General features: G+C 40.6%; 1 protein-coding gene across 9 annotated transcripts in view; it reads right to left on the reverse strand.

The window, feature by feature from the left end:
* Positions 1 to 13,854, reverse strand: part of FGGY (FGGY carbohydrate kinase domain containing) — a 457,075-nt gene that overhangs the window by 390,736 nt on the left and 52,485 nt on the right. For all 9 annotated transcript variants that reach the window (XR_001886587.1, XR_001886588.1, XM_017877238.1 and 6 more), the window contains one exon: positions 13,639 to 13,790. Coding sequence is in view for 7 of the 9 variants with exons in the window: in XM_017877238.1 (XP_017732727.1) it covers positions 13,639 to 13,790 (152 nt within the window). In the remaining 2 variants the exon portion in view is untranslated. The remainder of the gene's footprint in view (positions 1 to 13,638; positions 13,791 to 13,854) is intronic.

Below are 13,854 nucleotides of genomic sequence, written 5' to 3' on the forward strand. Positions count from 1 at the left end.
TTTTCTTTACTACTATATTCCAATATTTAACAAAGTATCTGGAACAAAACAAATTTTCAATAAATATTCGCTGAATGAATGAATGTCCTTGAACAACTCTGGCAGGAACTTGTTAGCACCACAATATTTTTATTTCCAAAACACACACCCATTTTTACAGCCATCATTCTGAGAACTTCGTGAAGGACACCCCTGTAAGGTATTAATAATAATGCAAGTGGAACTGCCCTGGAAGCATTTGCTCAGGGGGTCCTCGGGATGGATTCACTGTCTCCACCTCCTCTGCTCTCCTAAGCTTTGATTTCTGAGCTACTGTAGAAACAGCACAGGCTGGAGTTAGATCTGACCTGGGCCCCAGCTTTAGCCACTCAGTAGCTGCATGAGGTACGTGTCTCTCAGACTGTTCCCACCCACTAAAACAGGAATAATACCCTCTTCCCAAGTCGTCCGGACGATTAAAAAGCACCATTTTAAAAATTGCCTACCCTTCAAACAATGTGAATTCCTTTTCCCTTCACTCTTAGATTTCTTACCTGCCTCTAAAGGTAAGTATATGAAAATAGACCTTACTAATTTTCTTTCCAAAATCAACTTTTCTATCACTATCATCTGAAAATCTATCACTACCACCCACATTCTACAATTTACCAAATACCTTCTGATACATAACACTACATCAACACAATTTTTTAGACAGAAAACTAAGGCCCATAAATGAACTGAATTGCCCAGATGATGCAGATAATAGGTAGAAAGCCTGGGGGAAAGCCCTGGCCACTTGAACTCCAAACTCAGTACTCCTTCACCACTCTCCAGCTGCTGCTTCCCAGGACATGGGAGGTGCTCAATAAATACTTACACAGTGATTCACTCTCTCTCTCAGGTCCGTGGGCTTGACTGTGACCCCCATCCAAAGCCAAGCCACACAGTCTCATGCCAAGACAACTGCAGTAGGCTTTATTCTAGTCCCTGGTTCTCTTTTCATCTCTCTCAGGTTCACAGGATGCCAGTGCTGAAGGAGAGTTTCAGGGCTTACACGCACCAGTTGTTCCCAAATGCCAGAACAGGGACTAGTGATAGTCCAGGACCAATAATTTTCACTAATCAGTGGTGAAACAATAATAATAATAATAAAAATGATAGAAAAATAAAGTCCTTATTATTAATAAAATTATGAATAATTAATCAGTGACATGACAGAGAGATTGTATTTCCTAATTGCTTGTTTTGCTTTGCTTGGGTAAGCATCAATACTCTACACATGTAGCATTACAGAGAAAAAAATGTACGTCCACGCCACGGTTCAGACCCTTTAGCAAAGCCACAATGAGAAACAGAGGCCAGGTAGGATACAGCCACTTAGGCAGCTCTCTAATTTCCTCTGAATATTCCCTCACTTTGCATTTTTGAGCCAAAAGCCACTGATCATTGAGATTATATGCCTAGAAGCTACACTGATGTAGTTTTTCCAGGGGGCATAGGCATGGGTATTGACAGGGCCACAGAGTTGAGATCAGGCGTCTTTTTATTACTGAACACTCACAGGTTTATCTAACCCATGGCCTCTCTATATAGGGAGGATTCAGAGAGACAAGAGCCTTTATAGGAATCCAGAGTGGTCATGCTGGATGAACAGACAAGCCTCCAGGGAAGTCTTAACTATGTCAGCACTTCCAGGATCCCTGGGTTCAGAAGAGGTAAGGAACTCATTCCATCACTTAGTCACTCTTTCTCATTACAAATACGTCAGGGGAATGCAAAGAAGAGGACAAAGCCTGCCCTTGGAGAGGTAGCTATAATGTCCTGGGGCACAAACAAAAGAGGCTCTGGGTCAGAGTTTGCGTAGTGGTGGGAAACAGATCTCACCCAGTCTCAAGTATGATTCTTTCATTTTGAGTCTAACTTTGAACAGCTAAACTTTTAATAACTTTGATAATGTTTTATTCTAGAGTTCATATTTGCCTTAAAAATTTATGCCAAACAAATGTGTTATCTGGGATTTTTAACTTAAACCACCAGAAGTGGCTTTCTCTAATCAAAGTGAAGTAATAATAATAAAATGATAGAAAATAAAGCCATTATTAAGAAAATAGTGAATAATTAATCAGTAAAATGAGAGCGCTTTTATTTTCTAATTGCTTGCTTTGCTTTACTTAGGTAAGCTCCAATGATGTCTTATCTGTAGACAGGGGTACCTGTGTGATAACGGCTGGTGTCTCACCAGCTCACCTTTACAATAATTTTTCAAATTCATTTCTTAGAGTCAGAAACCTAGGTTTGTATTCCAACACTGCCAGAGGTAATAGAGTTGATAAGTGGCCATCTACTTAATTCCCTCCATTCCCAATTTCTTCATCTGCAAAGCAAGTGATAACATCTACCTCATAGGATTTTCATAAGAATAAATGGGATAGAAGATTTAAAAGCACACAGTGGATATTTAATAAAGTCTAGTACAGGTGTTGACCATGTATGCAGATAGCAATAAAACAAAGTCAATATCTTAACTAAAATGTATTTAATATTTCAGAAATGTAAACAACTTTTAATATTTCAAAATGCTTTCCCAAGTGTAACGATCTCCCAACTTATTCCAAAAATGTAAGCTGGATAGAGGAACAGAGAGATGGTAACAACATAAGTCATAAAGCAAGGACAGTAAATGTCCATGGCAAGCTCTAGGTGATGGCTCTGAGTATTCACTGTAAAATGTTTTCAACTTTTCTGTAGGTTTGAAATTTTGATAATAAAACATGGCGGGCAGGCGGGGGGAGCCCCGGCAGTAATGGCTTTCACAGCCTCTCGCTCTTGGTACTAGATATGGGAACTCCTTGAGATAAAGGGTGAGCTTGGCTTCCTCCTTTCCTCACCATCACCAGGCACAGTACTTTGTACATAGCAGTTACCAGACAAAAGTTTGTTTCACTTATTAAATAAATATATCCCTACAATAACAGAACAATTATTGTCATTTTGGATAACCAGAAAAAAGAAGCTAAAACCAGCCCAGGTGTTCAGAGAAATGATATTTACTTACTCCTCCAAAAGACTAACATTTTGCATCTCTTTGGACTTCTAGCCTGCTACCTTCCTTGCCTCAGTGGACATCCATTGACTCCGAGCCTCTAGATTTCCAAGCTGATAGTTTACATGCTATAAGTTACTACATTACAACACACATTAAATGCATTGTCTCTTTCAGTGTTGTTTCTATAAAGACAGTATTTTCCTCCAGTAAGTGTGACTTACATTTTAGCCACTGTGAGAAACGAATTTTGTTCAATTTTTGATTGACACAGAATCATACCATGCAGGCATAAGGCAAGCCTAACTTCACAGTCCTTCCTCACATCTCTCTGGTTACACTAATGACTCCTAGAGGCGGTCAACATCCCTGCAGAGCCGTCAAGAAGACTGGCAGCAGGTAAGCCAGGCATGTGGTCTTCAGTACTACAGTCACATGGTTGGCTCCTGGCTGGCCAGGGGACATGAATTCATTTAGTAAATGTTTATTGAGTATTTTTTCAATGCCAAACACAGTGTTTGGTTCTGGGGATATAAAACAGTAAGGTATGAAGAGACAGATTTTTTCCCTACTTTTATGGAGCTGAAAATCCACCAACCCAAATGAGGAAGAAAAATGGTACAGCAGAAACACACACACACACACACACACACACACATACATACATACACACACACACCAGAATTTAGAGCCAAAAGGACCTTCATTAAGATCCAACGGCCTTCATTTGGCTCCAGTTTAAGCCCAAAGGACCTTCACCAAGATTTGATACCTGTAGAGAAGTCATTTCATCTCTTTGAGGCTTGTCTTCATCTGTAATATGTGAGAAGTAGTAATATTTATCCCACAAGGTCATGTAATAGATCATATAAAGGAAATATTTATGAAAGTCTGCCATAGCCATAAAGTCAAATTTTTAAAAGTATTATAATAATAGCTGACATTTATTAAATGTTATAAGATATCTGGCCAAGAACTTTTTTTCTTTCGTCTGCCTTTTAAAAATTACTTTGCTGGACTATAAAACTAAAAGAATGCAACACATATTTGGTATAAATCAAATATGCAAATACAGGATAATAAGGAAGGGATTCACTGTCCAGGTAGATGAAGGCAAGCCATCAGCCTCAACATTCTGTGTATTTAGTTACAAGTCCAGTACCCACCCTGGAGAGAAAATCCATAACACACGCCCTAACAGCAGCTGACAATACTGTCTGCATTCCTTAAAGGCTGGGAGGAATCTGGACCAATATACAGGGCCCTGGTATAAACATTCTAAAGAGAGTCTTTTTGATTGAGAAGATGAGTCTTGGATTCTCCTGAGGAGGGAAGGGAGCAACTTAAAGGGGTATCCATCACAGGAGTCCAAAGACACAGTGGAGAGGCCCAGAGGAGTTACTGTCTCAGTCTAGAGCCTTCATTTTGCCTACAAAATAAGCTGTGACTCAGGTAACAGGACTGCAGCCAAGGGGTGGCTCTAGGATGGAAAGGAACAGTAATGCTCAAATCTCATTTTCCACAGTGAGGAAGAGAAAATTAACTTATGTCGGGCATGCAGTGAAACTTTAGTTTGGAATGAAATGATTGGACAAACGCACCCAGCATTCAAAAATGGCATGAGATGGTTTAGTAAGTTCATCCACTCATTCATCCACCCATCAAAATATATACTAAGTTATTAATGTCAGAATTTAAACAGTGCTCTAGAGGCTAGGGACACTGGGATAAATAAAGCACAATGTAATGCAATTAAATTCTAGGGTAGAGATAAGCATAGAATGCCACAGGGGACAGAGGGTAGGACCCTAAATCAACACTAAGTCAAGGAAGGCTTCCTGGAGGAAGTGAAGGCTGGGTTTTGAACTATTATTAAAAGTTTTCCTGGTGAAGGAAGAAATTACTATAAGTTTGCCAGGCAGAAGGAAAAACCTGAGCAAAGACCCAGAGGTGTGAGAGAACACGGGCATGGAATCATGAGAGCCCTGGACCAAGAAATTTGCCATCTAGAATGCCTTTCCATTTCTCTAAGCGCTTGCTAGAGGAAAAGTAATGATAGATTCCTTGAATACATTCCCACACCTAAGTCTCAAATTCAAGTGCTCAGAGGGGTAGGACTGAAAAAGGAAATGAGTGCAGCAGGCTGGGTGTGGACTGCTGCAAAATGAAGAATGCTGACCCCTTCTAAAGAAGGCGGCCTCTATTCAGCTCCAGCCGATCCCTTTCGCATTCAAGTGTGGACCCTGTATTACCAGGTTCTTTCATTATTTATTCAGGAAAATAAATAATCTGAATTTTCAGATAAAATTTCTCAATTTTTAAATATTGGAACTAATTTAAAATTGTTTATTTTTTTTCCAAGCACATGGTAGGTCAAACTAAAGCTGTCTGGGGACCAGATCCAGCCAGTGGTCTGCCAGCCTGTAGCCCTGGCAAGTGGGAAGAAATGAGTGCCCTTTAAAAGCAGGCAGTAAGAGGCAATAGTTAGAGCCCAGGAGCTGGAGGCAGACTGGACTAGGTGAGAATCTGGGCTCTACAACTTACCTCTGTGTAGCTTTGGGGATGCTACTTAAGTCCTCTGAGTCTTGGCTTCCTCATACTGCCATACAGATACAGTAAAACAGCATGCTGTTATACTATGTCACTAAAGGGCAGAGATGAAATTCTCCCTGTGAAATCCCTAGCATGGTGCTTTTTAGGAAAATAAGCCCAAAAAGAAAAAAAAAAATCCCTTGCTCAATAATGAAGTGTTGTCAACCAGAAAGGTTAGCTATGACTACAAGCTTTGAATGGAAAATTACTATGTAATAAAAGCATGAGCATTGTGCTAAAACAGTAGCAAACTATTCCAACCATGGAGAGTGTACCAGTATTAATGGTTTTTTGTGTGTATACGGCCAGTCTTTTTTTCTGTACTGATAGTTTCTTAAAACAAATGTATTTATAAGACTGTTCATTAGTCTTCTAACTTTTCTTCCCTTTAACACTACAGTATGAACTTTGTTGTTGCTATACAAATATTTACTATCTACCTAGCACATATGCCAGAATGATTTTTTCAAAGTCATAAAACATATTGTGTCACACCCATGTTTAAAACCCATCAACCATTTCCCACTGTTCTTGGAATAAAACCCAAACTCCTGCCCCTGGCCTCAAGGCTGTGCATGTGGCAGCCCTTGCCCACTTCGCCAAACCCCCTCCTACGCCTCTGTGCCTTGCTCATACCCTCCCGGCCCAGCTGACCTCCTCTGCTGATCTCATGAGGTGCTTTCCTCCCCCGCAGTGAATCTGTTGCTCCTCCTTCCTATCTCATCATTCAGGTCAAACAAAAACTCCCAAGAGAGGCCCACACTAGCCATGCCAAATCTGTTCATCTGTGTTTTTCCTTCATAGCATTTTCCAGAAAACAAAATCACTTTGTGTCTATTTTCTGCCTCTCTACACTAGACTCTTAAGTTCCCAGAAGCCTACCCCAGGGCCCTTGTCCCACTCATTCATCTTGGCATCCCTAGTGCCCAGCACAGTGCCTCTCACACAGGAGACACTCAATATTTCTTAAATGAAACAATGAAGCTACTGACCATTGTTCACAGCCTCAGATCCTCCCAAAGCCATCACCCACAAATGTCTTCCCTACACTAGTTTATGCAAAGCCTGCAAAGCAAATGCTGGAAGAGGCAGTAGAGCAAAATGGTGATGAGCCCATACACTGGATGTGAAATGCCAAACTTCAAATCCCAGCCTTGCCGCTTATTAGCTGAGTGACCTTGGGCAAGTTGCTTAAAGTCTCTGTGGCTGTTTCCTCATCTGTAAAAGACAATAATTAGGCCAGGCACAGTGGCTCACACCTGTAATCCCAGCATTCTGGGAGGCCGAGGAGGGTGGATCACTTGAACTCAGGAGTTTGAGACCAGCCTGGGCAACACGGCAAAACCCCATCTCTACAAAAAAATACACAAATTAGCTGGGTATGGTGGCGTGTGCCTGTAGTCCCAGTTACTCAGGAGGCTGGGGTGGGAGAGCCACTCAAGCCTGGGAGGCAAAGGTTCCAATGAGCCAAGATTGTGCGACTGTACTCCAATCTGGGTGACAGAACAAGACCCTATCTCAATAAAAAAAAAAAAAAAAAAAAAAGAAAGAAAGAAAAAGAAAAGAAAAAGACAATAATTATAGGGTAACTGTGAGAAATAAATGAATTATCATGGGTAAAATGCTTAGAAAAGTACTAGATGTATTAATAAGCACTGCATACACTTTAGCTCTTATTTTCATCTATTTTCTTGTTCTGCTCTTACTGCTTGGTTGCTCTGTACCTTTATTCTTTAACTAGACTGTAATTTCTTGGTGGTAGAGACCACTTCTGGATTCCCACACTGAAAGTGCACAGGTTCCCATAAGGTAGCAGATGGGGGAACAGAGCTAATGGTGCAGCTCTTGACATGGGTTTGCTTACATAGTATGAGACCACAAGTAAGTTATTTACCACTTTGAGCTTCATCTGGTAAAATAAAAAGAGATAATATCTGTCCCACAGACTGGTGTAAAGATTAAATAAAATAACTCTTGTGGAGTAAAAACATTCTGGGGCTGGTGGCATTGGTAAATGTTAAGGGAAACAAGTAGAAGGTACTCAGGTAAGTTAATCAGCTTCACAGTTCGAAGTTGGCTGCCTTTGGCATAGGTATTACACATGGTCACATAGGATGTAGGTGATTCAAATAAATGAATGACTGAAAATATGCTCTGTGCTCTTCTATTCTCTATTTTCTATGATTGTCTCTAGAAACCTTGATGATGGTTTCTAGAATTTTCCTGAATAAAACAGGAAAAACATATCACTCATTATGACCAGCCCCATGAAACAAGATATTTTAGTCTTTAAAATTATCTCAGTTAGTGATAGGATGTTACTGAAATGCACATCAGTAGAAACAAGCACTTTTAAACACAATGATAATAAAAATAAAGTACTACTGGAATGTCTATTATATAAGCCACTTTACAAATATCTCACTAACTCATAACTCTACAAGACTAATACTATTGTCCTCATTTTATAGCTCAGCACACTGAGACTCAGAGAAGTTGATTTTAGCTTGTCCAAGATCCCACAATTGGTAAGTGGTACAGAAAGATTTAAATGCAAGTGTGTTTGGCTCCAAATCCTATACTTTTTTGCACACATTTGTGTTATATCTCCTAAAGTTCCTCAATATCTTGTATTAGTGCTACTGCTAAGACCTGATGAACACAGTTGAATAGTAATTAGACAGTAACTAAGAAAGACTAGTTTCTACCATACTGCCATCTATTTAAATGGTGACATTTCAAGGAAAGAAACTTATATTGTCTATCTTTCATGAAGTTTCAAGATTAGACCAAGATTAGACCAAGATAGAGAAAAGATGTTATTATATCATCAACAAGAGTGACAAAATAAGGCCAAATAAGGTTTTAAAAATTAGCTTTGGCCAGCCTCTCCTGTTACAGAAAGAACTAGAAGAACCAGGTTTCCCTGACCTGCAGCAGGGTTTTCTTTTCAGCAGTTCCTACTGCAAAGCACTCAAGTGGCAGCTTCCAGAGCTAGCAGGAAGTTATCAAGCCACCTCTCTAGCCATCCAAACCCCCAGGTTCCCCCAAAGAATCTACCAATTGGAGAATCATTTCCTCATTTTCCCAGGATGTTATCAGGAAGACAGAAGCACAGGGGCACGGACAGGTGAGACAGAAGCAGTAGGTATATTTCCTGAACCCATCAACAAAATCCTGTGACATTACAGACAGTTGGTTCTGAACTTTGGAATAAGCAAGGAAAATCTCAAACTATAAAATCATTAGCTTTCTGCTCTGCTGACAATGGCAAAAGGGGAAATGAGTTAAAAGACAGCTTGGAAGATCTCCATGTAGCCCCTACAAGTCATGTTAATTCTCTCCCATTAACATTGAGCTGTCAGGATCCACATCAGCTCACCAATTCTCTTGACCTTCCTCAGTCTGCACCTTGTTACCCTACAATGTTTCATGTTTATAAAGATAGGAGACCCCAGCAGCTCAAGCCTGACAGAACTTAATTTACATTTGGCCTTCATTAAGATGAGCGTCAGAATCATTGAGACCAAATGGAAAAGCCAGACTGCTGGGGGTTATGAAAATTCAAATGGCATTTTCCTTTTATCTGACAATTCTTATTAAGGAGACAAATGTCAACCTGAAACACATAAACTTTAAATGAAAAGGACATGATTAAATTCCATATTTGCAGGACTAGGACCCAGGTGACTTTGCCCAAGAGCTATGGTGGTCCTAGTACATCTCAAGACAGATAAAACCCCAAATTCTACCCAACTCCCTCTGACATCTGACTCTAGGCAAAGGACAAGGAGAAGATAAATGACAGCAATAACAAATGAGTGGTCAGCTCTGACTCCTCCACCTGACTCACTCCTCACAGCCAATCAGTCTCAATGTCCTATTGATATTATCCTCTAAGAATTTCTAGGACCCATCTCCTTCCAACTCACAGTGCCTAATTCAGGTCTCATTAGTTCTCCCATGGAGTACTGCAACAGCCCCTTATTGAGTTACGGAGTCATTCAAATTATTCAGAAAATATGTACTGAGTACCTACTATGCACCAGCCATTTGGTTAGGGACCGAGACATAGCAAAGAACAAGGTGGATATGATCTCTATCCTCCTGCAGATTACAATGGTTGGAGCAAGCATTACATAAATCACCACAAAAACTGACATAGCACTATAATTTATGAAAGATATAATGAAGTAAAATTAAGAGTGTAGTAACAAGAGACTCTGATGTATTTGACGGTCAGGAAAGGGTTTTTAAGAGAGCAAAAATAAAACTGAAACCTAAATGATGAGGAAGAATCAGCGGTGAGCAGAGGGAAGAATACTGTGGGTGAAAGACTCAGCATTGTCAAGACAGGGGTCAGCAAACTTTTCATCTGTTGGTCCAGATAGTACATATATATTCTGCCCTGTAGGCCATATAGTCTCTGTCTCAACTACTCAACTGTCACTGTAATGTGAAAACAGACATAAACAACACATAAATGGATGAGTGTGGCTGTGTTCCAATCAAACTTTACTTATGGCCGTTAACATTTTAATTTCCTATTATTTTCATAAGTCACAAAATATCATTCTTTTGATTCTTTCTTAACCACTTGAAAATGTAAAACCATTTACATTTTCTCAAGCCATCAAATAATAAGCAGTAGGCCAGATGTGGCCTGGGTGCCATAGTCTGCCAACCTCTAGCCAAGACTCATGTAGCAAAGAACTCTAAGTGGATCCCTGTGGATGGGATATAGTGAGCTAGGAGGTAAAAGACAATGAGTGAGGAGAGAGGAGGAGGTAAAAATGACATCACGCACCATTTTGTAGTCCATGTTTCAGTTTCTGGAATTTATCTAATAAAGCAATGCAAAGCCATCAGAGTGCTATCATCAGAAGAATGAGAAAACTCTAGTTCTTACCTCCCCACACACATTTTCTCACCCTAATCCAATCTCCACATGTCTGCCAGTTACCTAAGCCCGCCCCTCCCTTGCTTAACAATCATCAACCAATCCCTATCACCAATTAAGCCCTTAAAAAGCCGAACTCAGACTATTTACCTGGCCTCATCTCCTGCTATGCTTGCTGAAGCACCCCAGCTCATGCCCTGGGACTCACCTACCATACCACAGATGAATCACAGTCTCTCTTCAGAATGTCCTTCCTATCTTCTCTGCTAGGCAAAACCTCCACTCATATCTTGAGGTTCCTGTCAAACTATTGCCTCTAGGAAGCAAATCCTTTTTCCCAAAGCACTTTGTATATTGCTATATCACAGTGCATAGTATATTTGACGGCTCTGTTTTCATCTCATTCCTGCATCCACCCCATTCCTTATGCTCCCCCACCACTATCCCTAGTGGACTCTGTGCTGCTCAATGGTAAGATTGAGTCCCTATTGTCCCCATGTCCCCAGTGCCTATCGCACTTGCTGGTTCATAGTTGAGCTCAGTACAGACTTCAAGAATTAAAGAATGAAGAAAGAGTAAAAACATGACAGCTTGATAAACTTAGAACACAGAATCTCATGTTTTTATTCTGAATGTGCACTCAAGCAGCTCTACTGAAGCTATCAAACTTCCCTGTGTCTCCCATCATAGCATTAAAAACAAAGGTACCATTCCCTGACTCCGCACAAGTGGATGCTTTTCAGCGTAGGGGAACAGAGCTTTTGGAATTAAAAGTGGTTTCACAAGTTCCCAGCCCAGTAACATTAGCATCACCTGTGAACTTGTGTTAGCAATACAAATTCTCCAATTTTCAGTCCCTATCCCAGGGCTACTGAATCAGAAACTACAGGTCAGCAAGATCTCCAGGTGATTCATTTATACATTAAAGTCTGAGAAGCACTATAGCCCTCCTGGTCAGGCTTTAAGAAAATGCTAAAACTGACTTAGAAATCTCTTTAATTTTGATTTTGCAACCACATTAAAGCCAAAGGAATTCTCAGCAAGAATTCCTGTACATGCTTACCAAAACATACCCACACTGGAGGCTTACTCAGAAAATTCTGAAAGAAAATTGAATTTTTAAAATAAATTAATAGAAGATGCTCTCAGAGGGTCACAAACATTGCCATGTAATCTAGATATTAACTATTTCCTATGGGATTTACTTAGTGCAGTTTTATCTCAAGTGCGAGACGGTAAGAATACTGAGAGGTTCGTGCCAGATATGCATTTAGATCTCCTGGGATAGAGGCTGGAGCTGGCCATGTGGCACGTGCTCTAGAAGGCCCTGACACTGAACCAACGACCCTCTGCCCAATCCTCTTTGCTTAACTCAGTATAACTCTTCTTTCTATGTTGCTAAAAAAGGTGATATATCCAATCCAAACCTGTTGATAGAGCAACAAGTTTAGGCCAAGTTGAAGAAGACCACTGCCATCATTCCTGGTCCTACCCCAAGAGCCAGGCTTCATGGAGGGATTTTACTACTGCATGACATGATGGAATAAGCTGAGATTTGGGGCCCAGCAAACATGGATTTAAATTCTGGCTTGATCACCTGTTTGGGAAAGCCTCCTCAGGATCAGTTTCCCATGTTATCTACCAGGCAGAGATTGTTAGGATTAAAATCAACTAATGCTTATACAACTCAAAGCAGGGTACGGGGCAGTGCAGAACAGTTCTTTATTCAAATATTGTGTTTCAGCATATATCCGAGTCAGGTTTTCAAACTGGTTAATACAACTCTCCCACTTTACAGATGAAAAAAAGTGAGGTCTGAGATAAGAAGTGCTTTGACCAAAGCATACAATTGTTGACAGTAGAGTCAGAATTAGATTCTTGAAAACTCCTGACTCCCAAGAAACTCTCAAACTTTTAGCAACCACAGAAGCCTTTATGTAGATTAAAACCTACAAAACAGCTCAATATCTGAAACAGCTAAGAAGCCAAGCCTGCTTTGATTGCTGAAGCCCTTCTTTCCTACTACTCTCCTGCCCCATGATGGCAATCCTTAGGCACCTTCTCAGCACCCTAAGCTCTCCCCATCTCCATTCACAATCTGAGTAATAGATGACTCAGCCCACCTGAAATCTCAGAGCCAGTAAATGAATCACAGGTCATGCCCATTAGATGGATTCTCTATTTCTCCAGACCACCTAGAGGTTTTCAAGTCCTTGAGGTTCCCGAAGGACTTGAACTTTCTCACACATCCATCTCTAATGGGAACCATTAAGCTGACATCACCATTCTCCACACTTCATAAAGGAGTCCTCACATCTGGAAATGGAAACCACCTGCAAGTGCTTTGACCAGAGATTGCCATATCATTTAAGGATGAGAAACTCGAGTGCAGGTGGGATGAGAAAGGGGCAGCCTAAGATGTCAATAAGGCCAAATATAAATAAGTTGGGGCTAAAAGTGTACAGACTAGGAAGGTCCTGATCAGAAGATATGGACTTAAATCCCACCTCTGCTGCTTTCTCACTGGAATGGTAATTAATCTCTCTGAACTCCAGTAGAATACCGGGTATTAAAAGAATTGATTTTGGATGACTGGGCACAGTGGCTCACACCTATAATCACATCACTTTTGCAGGATCACATAAGGCCAGGAGTTTGAAATCAGCCTAGCCAACACAGTGAGACTAAGTATCCACAAAAGAAACATTTTAAAATTTGAAAAAACCATTTTGGAATCAGCCAGTGTTAGGTTCAAATTCTGGTTCTGTCACATATTTTTCACTTTGAGTGAGTTGTTTTATCTCTATGAACATTCGTTTTCTTGTCTACAAAACAGACACCCTAAAGTAAACACCACACATAAAAACACTTCATAGGGCTGTTGGCCTTCAAAGAGATAACGTGTACAATACTTGTCACAGTGCCTGGTATGAGTTAGGCACATAAAAACAGGTGTGATTTAACTGCACTGTAATCAATCAAATGGGATCAACGTTCCTCCTAGTTGCTGGGAAAAAATCAAATGGAACTGATTTTAGCAGGGTGCCTGGTACATACAGATCCACAATAAAAGGGATCCTCTACTATTGTTGGTATCTTCTCTTAGACTCTATGCACTCACCTCTTTCAGCCACAGAAGCTTCGGGGCCTGCATTTCCACAGACATCACCCCCCCGACGTACTGGAGGACGCTGTGCTTGGTCTCGTTGATCCTATTGACCTGACTGACTGCTCGATGGTCCAGCCACATGATGACATTTCGATGGGAATCCTCTAGCAGAAACGAGAGGGAGATGCAGATAGACACACATTCTCTTCCTTCTAATTCAAGGAAACA

The sequence above is a fragment of the Rhinopithecus bieti genome, unplaced genomic scaffold (genome assembly GCF_001698545.2).
Source record: "Rhinopithecus bieti isolate Rb0 unplaced genomic scaffold, ASM169854v2 scaffold_6380, whole genome shotgun sequence".
Taxonomy (NCBI): domain Eukaryota; kingdom Metazoa; phylum Chordata; class Mammalia; order Primates; family Cercopithecidae; genus Rhinopithecus; species Rhinopithecus bieti.